The sequence below is a fragment of the Erpetoichthys calabaricus genome, chromosome 17 (assembly GCF_900747795.2).
Source record: "Erpetoichthys calabaricus chromosome 17, fErpCal1.3, whole genome shotgun sequence".
Lineage (NCBI taxonomy): Eukaryota > Metazoa > Chordata > Cladistia > Polypteriformes > Polypteridae > Erpetoichthys > Erpetoichthys calabaricus.
This window is the reverse complement of record NC_041410.2, coordinates 14828113-14841312: the sequence shown is the minus strand read 5'-3', so window position 1 is coordinate 14841312 and position 13200 is coordinate 14828113. Positions and strand designations below refer to the sequence as shown.

Genomic DNA, 13200 nt, shown 5'->3' with positions numbered 1-13200 from the left:
ACAGAACTGGAACAGTTTGCTCAGGTCGAGTGGGCCACGGTGGACAGGTGCAGAAGTTTCACAGAGAGCTCCAGGAATCGCTTCTGTGCAGTGATTGCCTCTAAAGATTATGCAACCAAATAGGTTCAGAATCCCATCATTTTTGTCCATGCCATTTTCATTTGTGTTATTATTTGAAATTAAAACTATACAGTAAAGCAAAGTTTGATTTTTATTAAATATTGAATAAACAGTGATTGCGCATCAATTGTTCTTGTCACTTCCAAATTACAATTGTGGGTTCTTCTTTTTTTGTGGGGGTGGCACCAACAAATTTGTCCACGTCTGTAACATAGCATGGTATCTGTTCAGCGCTATGGCAGCACTGGATGACCAAATCACTCCAAGATGCTGGCAGCATACTATATTTGTATTGTAGATGTTTTGGTAATCTGTAAGTGTGAACTACTTTAGGAATTGGGGAGAACAAATTAGGGCCGGCACAACCATTAAGACATATTAGGCATTTACCGAGAATGCAGATCATAAGGAGGGGAAAAACCCAACTGCACGGGTTAGCTACTGAACAGTCAGTTGGCACACTAATAAACTTGGCCTAGGTTGTATAATAACCTAGCTCTGGCACTGGCTGCCATTGAATTCTTGCACCCAGGTTCTATTCTTGACTTTGGTGCCATCTGCATAACGTTTGCCGTTTCTCCCAGGGTTTATAAACACAAAATGTTTGTTTGTTGGTAAAACTCTGAGGAGGTCTGGTGTACTTGAGTGCACCCTGGGACAGGCTGGCATTACCAGACCACCCAGACTGGGCTACTTGCATTCATTACAGATTCGATTCAACTCCCCGTGGCCATTTACTAAACAAGAGAGTGGTGGCAAAAAAAACTGATGCTGATAATGCCGTCCAGTGCAGCTCTCCACAAAGTAAAGATGACGGCAACAGAGCAAACTCATGAAGTTCTCGGTGCGTTTCTGCAGTTTTGAGGCGCAAGCTGCTTCTTCTGACAGCGCACTGCTGTTAAATGAACTGCCGCGCTTCCTGTCTGTCATACACACATGATGGACAGCAGCGCGTCGTCTACTCTTTTTCGCTAAATAAACCAGCGTCAGCGGCGACAAGAAGTATGCTGGACAAGAAAGTCAACTCAGGATGAGTTTCAATTTAGCATCGTGACCTGCCGTAGTGAAGACGGGCTTGCTGGGAGTTGAGCGAGCGAGTCAGTCAGGCATCTAGCCGAGGCACTGCGCGAGAGAGGGGCGAGTGCCAGGCAGCCAAATAGACAGAGAGGCTCCTCAGTATCGATTGAAAAGAAAATGGCGGAGTTTTCCCCGGTGCTGCCGCTACGGGATGGAGGTGCTCGGTGCGGGCAGCCCGTTTTCCCCCGGTCTCGGTCGGGCTCAGGTTCGGAGGAGTCCGAAACGGAGTTATCACAAAGCTTGGCCCGGACTAAGACCCGCTCTTACGGCAGCACGGCCAGCGTGACGGCACCGCTGGCGGAGAAGTACATCGAGCACCGCGTCAGCGCCAGCGACACATTGCAGGGCATCGCACTGAAATACGGAGTGACGGTAAGAGCGCGGCTTCCGGGCCTGTTCGCCCGCTCCTCGTATCTCCTTTCACTCTTTTCTCCGTTGGCTTATCGGGGGGAGAGAGAAACCCGTGAAAGTCTCGAGGATGCGCACGATAGGCGCCATTGGGCCTTCGACCTCCAGAAAAAACTTGTGCGTAAGCATTGATCTTTTATATTATCGGCAAATATCAGCGCTAAAACGAAAGCAAAAAAGAAGGAAGGAACGACTAATAAGAAGTAAATCCGCAGTGCTTATTAATTAACGGTAAAAGATTTGCGAGTGGTCTCACCCAGTGCACACCTGTCCAGGTGCGGCGGGTGTATGGAGCAGGACGAGATAGTGAAGAAGGCACAGCTTTCATTTTACACGCTCCATCAATCAGTATTTGTGTAGCATTTTATAAAATGTATCTAGGAGGACTTAATGGTACAGGAGCTAAACGTTACAGTTCACATTTTTCATTTTCTATATTTAATCATGCAGTATTTATCAGAATTGCATTGACTGACCAAGTATGCTGTTATACAATGAATATAATGCTGGGTATTTTGATGTGCCTCTAGTTACATGAAGTGGTGATTCTAGGGACTAGCAGGTAAAAAGAAAAAACATGAAGCCCTCCAACCCCACTTTCCCCAAGTCTCAAAATAGTAAACTATATATTAGTGCAAAGAAGGGTTGCCAGGTCCTTAAAAAATGTTATAACCCAAGGACAGCTTAAAAATAGCACATTTGCACCCCAAAAATAGCTTGATACCTGAGGTAGACAAAGTGACACACTGGAAAGCCAGGGGGTTTGGGGGCTTGGATTGCAGTGTATGAAGGAGAGGGCTAGATAGATACCATCAAAGCCCGGGCTACAAGGTGGCCCTTCCAAAATATTTCAGTGATAGAATGTGTATATACAGTACCATCAAACAACGTGGTCCCCTTTGGTGATTTTTTGATGGTACACAAGTGCAAAGAGCAGGAGAAGGGCAGCCAAATGGATGAAAACATTGTAAAAAATGTGGTGGAGGGCAGGGGTTGAGATATAGCCAAAAAATGCCATGTTTCTGATAGGGTTTCTAGCACTGTAAATCATGAATTGGAGGGTTATGTTGTGAGGGACCTTATCAGAACTGGCTGATGTTAAGAGCGGTGTCCAGCAGGGGTCAGCGCTGTGGTTGTGCTATTTTTAGTATATGTAAATGATGTGGATAGGAGTAGATACCAAGTTGGTTATGTTTGCAGATGATACCAGGTTAGGGGGACTGGCAGATAATCTTGAATGTGTTGAATCATTACAGCGGGACTTGGACAGCATAAGGCTTGGGCAGATTTGTGGCAGATGATATTTAATATCAGTAAATGTAAAGTATTACACATAGGAAGTAAAAATGTTAGGCTTGAATACACAAAGGGAGGTCTGAAACTGGAAAGTGCCCCTTAGGAGAAGGACTTAAGAGTTGTATTAGATTTGTCACTATCAACTGTTCAGAAACCATTATGTAGGCTAACAGAATTTCAGGTTATATAGCGCCTTGATGTGTAGAGTACAAGTTACAGGGGGTTCTGCTGAAGCTTTATAACACACTGGTGAGGCCTCATCTGGAGTCCTGTGTGCAGTTTTGGTCTCTGGGCTACAAAAAGGACATAGCAGCACTAGAAAGGGTCCAGAGAAGAGCAACGAGGCTGACTCAGGGCTACAGGGGATGAGTTATGAGAAAAGATTAAAAAAGGTGAGCTTTTACAGTTTAATCAAAAGATGATTAAGAGGAGATGGGATAGAAGTTTTTAAAATTATAAAGGGAGTTAGTCCAGTAGATTGAGGCTGTGACTTTAAAATGAGTTCATCAAGAGCACAGGGACACAGTTGGCAACTTGAGGGTAAATTTCACACAAACATTAGGAAGTTTCTCTTTACATAGAGGACCACAGACACTTGGAATAAGAGACTTAAGTAGTGTGGTAGACAGTAGGACTTTAGGGGGCCTTCAAAACTCGACTTGATGTTATGTTAGAAGAATGACACGGTTAGAATTGGCAGCCTTTGTTGGGTTGAATAGCCTGTTCTCATCCAAGTTTTTCTATTGTTTTAAAACATAGTCCAAAAAACTGCTGCCTGTGAAAGCCCATTTTTCCCACAGACAAACAATCCAAAATAACCCAGTTGGGTGAGAAAACCACAGACCTGGCAACACTTGGGCAAAGCATAAATTAAAAAAATAAACATGAAGGATTTAATAAGCACAACTCCTTCATTTTAATTTTCTTAAAACGGATTAAATAAAACACAGCAATGGATACACCTTTAGTAAAAAAAAATAGAAAAACATCAATAGAATAAAGTAAAAAAAAAAACTAAAGAAATGAAAAAGTAAATAAAATGCAAGTACTTGTAAGGTGCGCATAGTAATATAAATACATACAAATTACATATTTTAGTAATTTATAAAAACAAAACATGGCTTGTAAAGGTATTACTGAAACTTTCAGAATCGTTATTTGTGGGCCTTGGCTTCACCAAATGTGCTGACGTTGGAGCTCAGACTGAACGCTTCTCCTGGCATGTGGTAGATCTCAAGTAACATTTAAAGAGCTTTAAAGATAGGAGAGGTCAGGACTGCTAAGGGACTACATTTTGACCTGTTCGACCCCCATCTCACTGTTCACTCACCCTGTGGCTGAATTGGTACAGCTGATTTTGGCCGTGCACTGGGGCCTGGAGAGACTGACGCTGAATCAGAAATGGCTGACTTGAATGAATCCAAGTTTTGCTTCCAGACTAAAAAACTAAAACTTGCAACTCATAATTTCCTATCTCACAAAGAAAACGTGCCTCGTACTTGGAATTCCTACTAACAAACACTGGCCTGGTGTTTCAAGTCCTAGTTTGTCTGACTTCAAGTTATGATATCAATCCAAAATGGCACCGTGCTCCCAGGAAAGGAAATAGAGTAACACTTTATGGGTTTAATCTGCTTGTTAGAACTATTTACTGTACTTTAAATGGATCACCTTAATCCATAATACTGAATATCGAGAAGGTAAACGTTAACATTACCAGAACGAACAGTAATGGACTAAATGAGGTTACCCTGATAAGCGCGGCTGATCATACACTTTGCTCAATGGTTGCTTTGTGCAGTTTTTTTAATTGCAGCTTCCAGTTGTACTATTTGTTGTCTCCAAGAGCATAAAAATCTTTTTTAGACATAACATACCTTCTTGCACCTTTCTTGCCCATCGGTTTCTTTGTCGATCTGAACTGCAGAACTATTAGTTAGTGTTTCTTGCAGAAACGCCAGCTTTCATGAGTGTACTTTCCCACTTGGGTAGTACGAACATATGGGAGTTGCAAAGGATGCACCTGCGACTTCTGACTTCCCAGTTCCACTGCATGACGAATGTATCATAACTCATCATTACTTTCTTACTTGGGTAGGGTGAGCACACGGAAGTTACAAATGATTCGGGTGCGATTCCAGCTCTGTCATATGATGAATGAAACATGACTTATCTTTGTTTGTAGGGAGATGGGTTTAACAAAAAAACTACTTAATGCCATCCATCCATCCATTCTCTTCCGCTTATCCGAGGTCAGGTCGCGGGGGCAGCAGCTTGAGTAGAGATGCCCAGACTTCCCTCTCCCTGGCCACTTCTTCTAGCTCTTCCGGGAGAATCCCGAGGCGTTCCCAGGCCAGCCGGGAGACATAGTCCCTCCAGCGTCTCCTGGGTCTTCCCCGGGGCCTCCTCCTGGTTGGACGTGCCCGGAACACCTCACCAGGGAGGCGTCCAGGAGGCATCCTGATCAGATGCCCGAGCCACCTCATCTGACTCCTCTCGATGCGGAGGAGCAGTGGCTCTACTCTGAGCCCCTCCCGGATGACTGAGCTTCTCACCCTATCTTTAAGGGGGTGCCCAGACACCCTGCGTAGGAAACTCATTTCAGCCGCTTGTATTCGCGATCTCGTTCTTTCGATCACTACCCATAGCTCATGACCATAGGTGAGGGTAGGAACATAGATCGACCGGTAAATTGAGAGCTTTGCCTTATGGCTCAGCTCCTTTTTCTTTACTTAATGCCTCAATTGTTAATAACATACTAGACAAAGAGCCCGTTTAGACAATGTAAGATGAAACGGGCACAAGTGGAATAGTAATAAGTATAAGCACCACAAACCTGATATAGGTGTATTGAATGAATGCGTAATTAGGCCTCAAGCTGTAGTCGACATCGCCTTTCAGGCCTCTAGAGCTTTAATCGAAGTCGCCTTTCTCTTTGAATTTTTGTGGCCGTAAATCCGCCGCCTGCCGCGATGTCGGTCTCGTAAAGGTTTTTCGGGCAGCTGTGCAGAAGGCGACTCTGCATCACGGGACGGAAGGACAATCCCGACCGCTTTTATATAGTGAGATGTCAACCAAGGGAGTAAACTGGTTATGGAGGAAGTGTCGGGCCACCAACAAGGTTGTCCTTTTTATTAAATGCACAGTCCTTAACCAAAGCAGGCCCTTGGTAAAGCAAAAATGAAAAGCAGGTTAACAAAAATTAAATAAGGGGCATCGTTCCGTGGTATTTCAGTTTCAGGTAGGGGCTCCAGTCATCATCCTGCTATCTCCTGAGTGGGACGCGCCATGTTGGCAGAGTCTGCCTTTTATAGCAGGGGGCAGAGTCAGTCTCCTCCGTGGGCGGTTACTCAGGGCTGTGGAAGAAAAGGGAGATGTTGCCATCAGTGAGTAGTGGTAGTGCTTACCTCAGATGGGCCTGGACAGCAAGCCTCCGATGCACCGCGCATGCCGCATATTAAGGGAGGTGCCTGTCGTCTGAATTTTAGAGGCTTGCCCATTTTTCCATCTCTAACATGCCTGGCACTTACAAATTTATATTTTAATTACTGGTTGCCAAAATAAATTGTTGGTATAATTTGTGAGAAGTTTAGGTGCATTCCAAAATATGACAGTTGCATTGTCCTCACTGTTTTAATGACGTTTTCATACTGGTAGAGTTAAACTGCTCAATGAGTTTATTTTCATGTGGTGGCATGTTAACTATATTTCATACATAATATTTATTAAAGGTGCTGTAGATTTCCTTCTTTTAAATATATTTTGGATGATTTCAACAAAATGCCAAAGTAGAACATCTAACATTTAGACTTTTCTAATTGAAATAAGTTGGCTGTACAATTTTGAGTTCAAGCAAAATATTTTATCAATGTACAAAATATGCAAACATGATCACTATTTTAGATATTTCCTTCAAAAATTACAAATATTTGTTTTTTCCCCCCACTTTCTTATAGATGGAGCAAATTAAAAGGGCCAACAAACTTTTTAGCAATGATTGCATGTTTTTAAGGAAGAGTCTTCATATTCCTGTCATTTCGGAGAAGTGCTCTCTGTTCAATGGACTGAATTCACTGGAGTCTCCAGAAAGCGAAGGAAGTGAGTGCTGTGCTGCTAACGACAGAGGGCTTACCGCGATGGCAGAAGAGGGTGATACTTCCTCTGCTTCCCCGAGTCCTCAGGAACCTGACAGTCGACCCACTGAACCCGAGGAACTGTCAGCCAAAGATTATTTACACAGACTGGACTTGCAGATTAAGTTATCAAAGCAGGCAGCAAAGAGGCTGAAAGAGGAAGATGTCAGGTAAGAAGAACTGATAAAAGAATGGCGCATTATTTGTGTTGCACCGTGTGTACATTTTTTCTTTTGTTGTAGTGGAAGTTTATTTAAGCTGTTCTGATATTTTTTTTCCAAGTGCCATATATACTCGCAGATAAGTTCTTACGCGGATAAGTCGGGACTTGATTTTACAGTATTTTATAATGTCGGTCGTATAAGTCGAATGCAGAAAACTCACGCTATTGGTCCAAGAGATTGTGATATGCTAACACTCACTTGAAAGAGTAACCACAGAGCACACAGCCTTTTATTTCTATGTATTGTGCCTACGTGACCACATGATAATACCCAAACTATTCTGAAGCGATGTTTACACTGTTTTGTGTTTTTTGTATCTCACACCTGCATACACCTTTATCATAAGAGCATCCCTTATCTACGATGGAGTGTTCGATCAGAAGAAAATATAAAGCTGGTATTAAATGAAACGTCACTTGAAGTAGCAAAAGAAATTGGTAACTGTGCTGCTGCAACAAAATTCGATGTGTCTGAGAAACTGATACGAGATTGGAGGAGGCAAGAAGATGTAAAAAAAAAAAGTAAGGGTCGCATTTTTGAACGGCCGTATAAGTCGGGGTCTGATTTTTCAAGACCCGACTTTTATACGCAAGTATATACGGTATATTGACTTGTATTACCTATGAAAGCTCTACATGAAATATTTCAATTTGCAATGCACTCTTAATAATAATACATTTTATTTGTATAGCACCTTTCCCATTCTCAAAGCACTTTACAGAGTCTCAGAAAGAACAACTGGGTATATGTAACATTGAATGCAAGTATTTTCTGCATAGAACACTACAACAGATAAATACAGGATATATGAAGCATTAAGTAGAATAAAAGAAAGTAAACCAGATTATAATACGAAATTCAATACTGGAAGAAATGCCTGAACAAATTAACATATAATTTATGATTTAACACATACACACACACATACACACATTATCCTGAGCATCAGGACAGAGAGGTAAACTGGAAGAAAGGGCAGAATATACGGTTAAGTTAAAAGCCTTCCTGAACAGATGAGTTTTAAGTTCTTTTTTAAAAGAATGAATTAATTTAGTGAGGTCTGGGCGCTATACAGCAGAAGGCCCTGTCACCCATAGAGTGCAGGTTAGTGTGGGGCACAACAAGATACCTTAGTGGGAGAACAGGAGCAGAGTGATGGAGAAAGTCACTGGTGTAGTCCAGTGTGAGGCCATTTAGAGCTTTGTAGTTTATTAATATATTGGATCCTGTAAGACACAGGGAGCCAGTGATGGCGAAGCAGGATGGCTGTGATGTGCTCGCTGTTAGTGGTCCATGTCAGGACTCTTGAAGCAGAGTTTTGAATCAACTGGAGCTGTGATTTAAGATTAGAAGGAGCAACTGCCAGTAGGGACTTCCAATAATCGATTCAGGATGTGATAAAAGCATGGACATGTTTCTCAGCCTTAGAAAAGGAGAGGAATGAGCAAACACAGGATATGTGACGGAGGTGAAAGTAAGAAAGTTTCTTAATGTGGTTTATGTGGGTGGAATAAGAACGGGAGGAATAAAAATTTACACCATGGACCCTTGCAGTAGAAGAACGTCTGATGAGATCATCACAGAGTAATTGAAAAGGAGCTCATTTTCTTAAGTTGTGTTTTAGTGCCAATTTGCAGGAGTTCAGTTTTGTTGCACTTTATTTAATACTGTACTTTGCTGCTGCGAATTTTAATTAAACAAAGGGCATACTGCAGCTTTATCCTCCCCTCCTAGCCAGTTAGGTACAACCTACTGTAATTTATTTCACTTTTCCTCACAAACACACGCAGCCTCACTGTATGTGGAAATAGAGCTGTGAGCCAAATGGCAGTATGAATACAAATCCACAGAATTTAGGTTCTCGCTCATGTGTGAGGGTTCAATCTCTTGAAAGACGACACGCTGCTCTCTAAAACTTTCATTTGTCTTGACACACGGAGGACTTTTTAAATCTATTCACAGTTCCACGTTTTATTTCAGTGCCTGACTGAAGGTATTGGGTGAGGACCAGTAATAGCAGAGATTACTGAAAGGCTGCCGACTGAAGGGGAAATGTTTGTTTCGTTTCAGTTGTGCCTGATCATGGAGCTGCTGCTTTGAGGACTGAGACTGGAGCTGCATTCCTTTGTTCTGCTCTCAGATTGCTCAATCATAGCTATTGAAGTTAAGGAAGTGAAACTTCTGTGTTAACTAGTTTAACTTCCAGTCACAAAATTAAGATTGAAATTGCTTCAGATCTGAAGTTGCTTTAAGCAACTAATGGCATGGATGGCCCATCATGCCTGATATGGCTTCCCTGCCAAGATGGGTCTCAGTCCATTACTTGGCTGGGAGGCCAGGAGAAAGAAAAGGCATGTGACTTTCTGTGTTTGCCATGAAGTTGGCAGGAGGGGCTAACAAGTTGCGGGGTGTGTTAGTAGCCCAGCAGGGCTGGATAAAGGATACTTACCCGTCCAGGATGACCGTGTAATAGAGCGATTTGGTGAGGGCTTAATATCCTAGGGCCTCAGTACCCATACTGGAAACTGTAGTGCCGTGGAGCAGCCCTTTTGGGTACTATGGGTGCTGCAAGGATTTATGCTCCCTGCTTTCATGGAGTTCCGTTTGACCCGGAAGTGCTTCCAACAGGATATGCCCCAGTACCAAAGTAGTCTTGGGTAAAAGAAGTCGCTCAACCTCATTCAGGCAAGTTAAGTCGGGTGTGGTGGACAGACAAAGCTGTGAAAGGAAAATTAACTGCTTGCAAGCTACTTAGGGTTAATAACTGACACAGCTGTTTTGCTATAACGGCAAGTTACTCATACAGGCGTCTGTCATGGGACGGTGCAGTAAGCTGACCGAGGACAATTTCCAGTTTCTTTAGAAACGCGTCTATTTGACACAGGAAAGGTGACCTTTCCTTCTTTAGGGTCTATCTTGACAAGTGAAAAAAATAAGAACAGATGGCCCATTAGTGTAATAAAATAAAATGCTTAAGTAAATGATATTATGTTTATTTTTAAGAAATAAGGGGGAAGGAAGAAGAAATTATAAAAAGCCAATCGAAAAATGTAACTTTGCTTTTCTGTCTTGCAACGTAGAATCCAGGAACTCATCTGTGACTGAATAAAAAAATCTAATTGATTGAACTTGTCCTGCCTTCCTCGGGGGGTTGGGTTTTCTTCCACTAATTTCACCTGGAAGGTGTGGAGGAAAAGAAAGCGAGAAGGAAAGAGAAGAAGAAGTAGTGTGTTGTGTTTATGCCAGTGTTGAAACCTTTTCAAAAGGTATTTGAGAAACTAAACCACCTTTATTATCACGGGACTTGTGTCTGTGGTTGGAGATGCTGCTACGCCCCCCCTACTGGTCACACAAAAAAATATAAAAATGACTTGGCACTGCTGCTGTTTTTGTATTGTAGGTAAACAATTCTGATATTTGTTGTTTAAGCTTCATTGGTTATACTTCTAGGGTCCTTTTGGTGCTGAATTGCTTGCTTTTTCTGCATTATTGTTATAGTGCTGAGCGAGCAGATCTGATGCCATATTCGAACATTTCCACTAGTGAGGAAGTTCTCTCTGCCTTTACCGGTAATGATGTTCATGTCATGTCATCTTCTAGCCAGCCTAACCAGGACCAGGGTCACATGAACTTGAGCTTGTCCCAAGCTAGCATAGGACACAAGGCACGAACAAACCCTGGACAGGATGCCAGTCCCTTGAAGGGTGAACACACACACACACACTAGGACCAAGTTAGCATCACATTTTCACCTAACCTGCATGTGATGTAGGGTCTTGGCGGGATAGTGCTGGTCCTTTTCCCAGCCAGCATAGAGTGCAAAGCAGGGTGCCAGTGCACCACCACTGGTGAACACAACCACACACACACTCGGGCCAATTTAGCATGTTGCCAGTTCACCTAACCTGCCTGTCCCTGGGAGTAGAAGCCACACAGACACAGGGAGAACATGCAGATTCCATGAAAGGAGGACACGGGACACAACTCGGGTCTCCTTACTGCGAGGCAGTGTGTCTGCCACCACGCCATGCGTATGATAGTGTAGTCTGTTAATGGCTGTGTTCAAAACCACGACTGAATGGTAGATATATCTGCCCAAATATGTTGGTCCCAAACAATATCACTTAGGATTTACTTGTAGGGAATGTTCAGATTTCTTTGTCCCCTTAAAATAGTACAGATGTCAATTTTTTTTTTCCTGCACAATTAAACATTTGGACCATTTGTAGTCTTGGCAATTGCACATATCATATGTTTGTAATGAAATATCTTTGACTGGAAAAATACTGCATCAATACTTTAAGGTCAGGTGATTCTTTATACTCTTTTAAAAAATGTAATGTTTTGTATCAAGTGAACTACCTTTCATTTTTTTTTTGTGCTACTTTCTCCAGTAGTTTTTTATTAGCTTTGGTTAATGTACTCCATCTTAATGATTATTAATGATGATGATCCCTGAACATCCTTTGAAAAGAGCAGAGTGTCCGGGCTGAACTGCCTATCACGTCATTCTGGTCCCCAAATCATCCCCTGTCCCTGATTGGCTAACTCTCTCTCTCACCCCTTCACCGCCTAATAATTACAGTGTGAGGTGAGTGTACTGGTACAATGCACAGGTGAGTGTTGTACATTGGTACCCCCCCATGTAAAGCACTGTAAGGGGCTTGACAAGTGTTATTTAAATTGAAGCACTGGGAGTCTGTTTGTGTCTCAAATGTGAGGTGACTGAATGTACTAAATGTTGCATTGTAGTGATTTTGAAGTATTGTGTCCTTGTAATTATTTATTTATTGAAAACTTTTGCAAAAAAATGAGTTTCAAATGTTTACCTCATCCACTTTTTGGAATGAGCATATTTTCATGCTCCGAATCCAAGTAACGTTTTTATAAAAGAGACCCCTAGTGTGGAATTTTCCACTTGTGACGTCATGTCGGTGCTCGTATTTTGCAGCATTTCGGGTTAGGGATACTCAAGCTGTAGTGACATTCGATCTGACAGCCCTGAAGTGCACTGTCTGTAAACATAAATGTCACATGAATTTAGCAGCCACCAGCTTTATATCACTCTCGGACTGCAGTTGGTTACGAGTCGATTCAAATGACGCATATGCCTGGTGAATTTCTCTTCCTCGGCCCAAAGTAAACGGTGCGGCAGTCCAGTCCCGTTGGCTTCAGCTTGACTAACAGCAGAGCACTTGCACTGGATGTATTCAGACTTCCCATAAGCCTTTGCAAACGTGTTGTATGGTGTCAGAATCTTATCTTGAAATGTTCCCTCGTATTATTAGATTATGATGTTGGGTTTTATTTATTTCTGTTAGGATTTGTAAACTCCACCATTAACACTTTTTTCCAAATCTTTTTCAGACTACAAGAAGAAGAAGGTTCATACGAGTCTTCATCCTACCACAGTAGTCATTAACTAAAAGCCATCAGAGGACCTTGACAGGACTTTTTTTTTTTTTTTTTGGTTTAAAGTTAACCCGTTCAGGACTATGGACGACTATTTATTTATTCTTATTTTTTTTTTGCTTTTACCAAACTCGGTAAAGTGTACGTTTGCACTGAAACTAAAATTTTATTGTCTGCCTTGTTCTTATTTTTGTGTTTTCATCTGACGCTGGATTCCTAATCTCACCAAAGGGAATGCGCTTCACCGAGAGGGCTGATCGTCGGCTCCCACTCTTTGGAAATTCCCAGTATGCTGCTTATAGAAAGCCGAGTTACAAATTCCAGTGCTGTAGAACTGAAAGCGACCTTCCATAAAACCCGCAAAGCGTATTCTGCATGTCGGCGGGCGATTGCGCCGCGGCCCCCCTGCCCAGGGCAGTCCGATCTCAAGTCCTTTCAGGTGTTGCGTCTTCCAGGCCATTTTTACTTTTGTACATACAGTACGGCGTGTGTTGGCGGCAGGAATGTCTGATTCTCTGCTTGTGTTTTAT

The 13200-nt window shown here is 42.4% G+C and overlaps 1 protein-coding gene across 1 annotated transcript; it reads left to right on the top strand.

Annotated features, from left to right (window-relative positions):
- Nucleotides 1-1032: 1032 nt before the first annotated feature.
- Nucleotides 1033-12844, top strand: lysmd2 (LysM, putative peptidoglycan-binding, domain containing 2). Its single transcript, XM_028822607.2, has 3 exons — nucleotides 1033-1569; nucleotides 6858-7204; nucleotides 12626-12844. Exons 1-3 carry the CDS (start codon nucleotides 1315-1317, stop codon nucleotides 12678-12680), a joined length of 657 nt encoding a protein of 218 aa, XP_028678440.1. The 5' UTR covers nucleotides 1033-1314; the 3' UTR covers nucleotides 12681-12844.
- The last annotated feature ends 356 nt before the right edge of the window (nucleotides 12845-13200 follow it).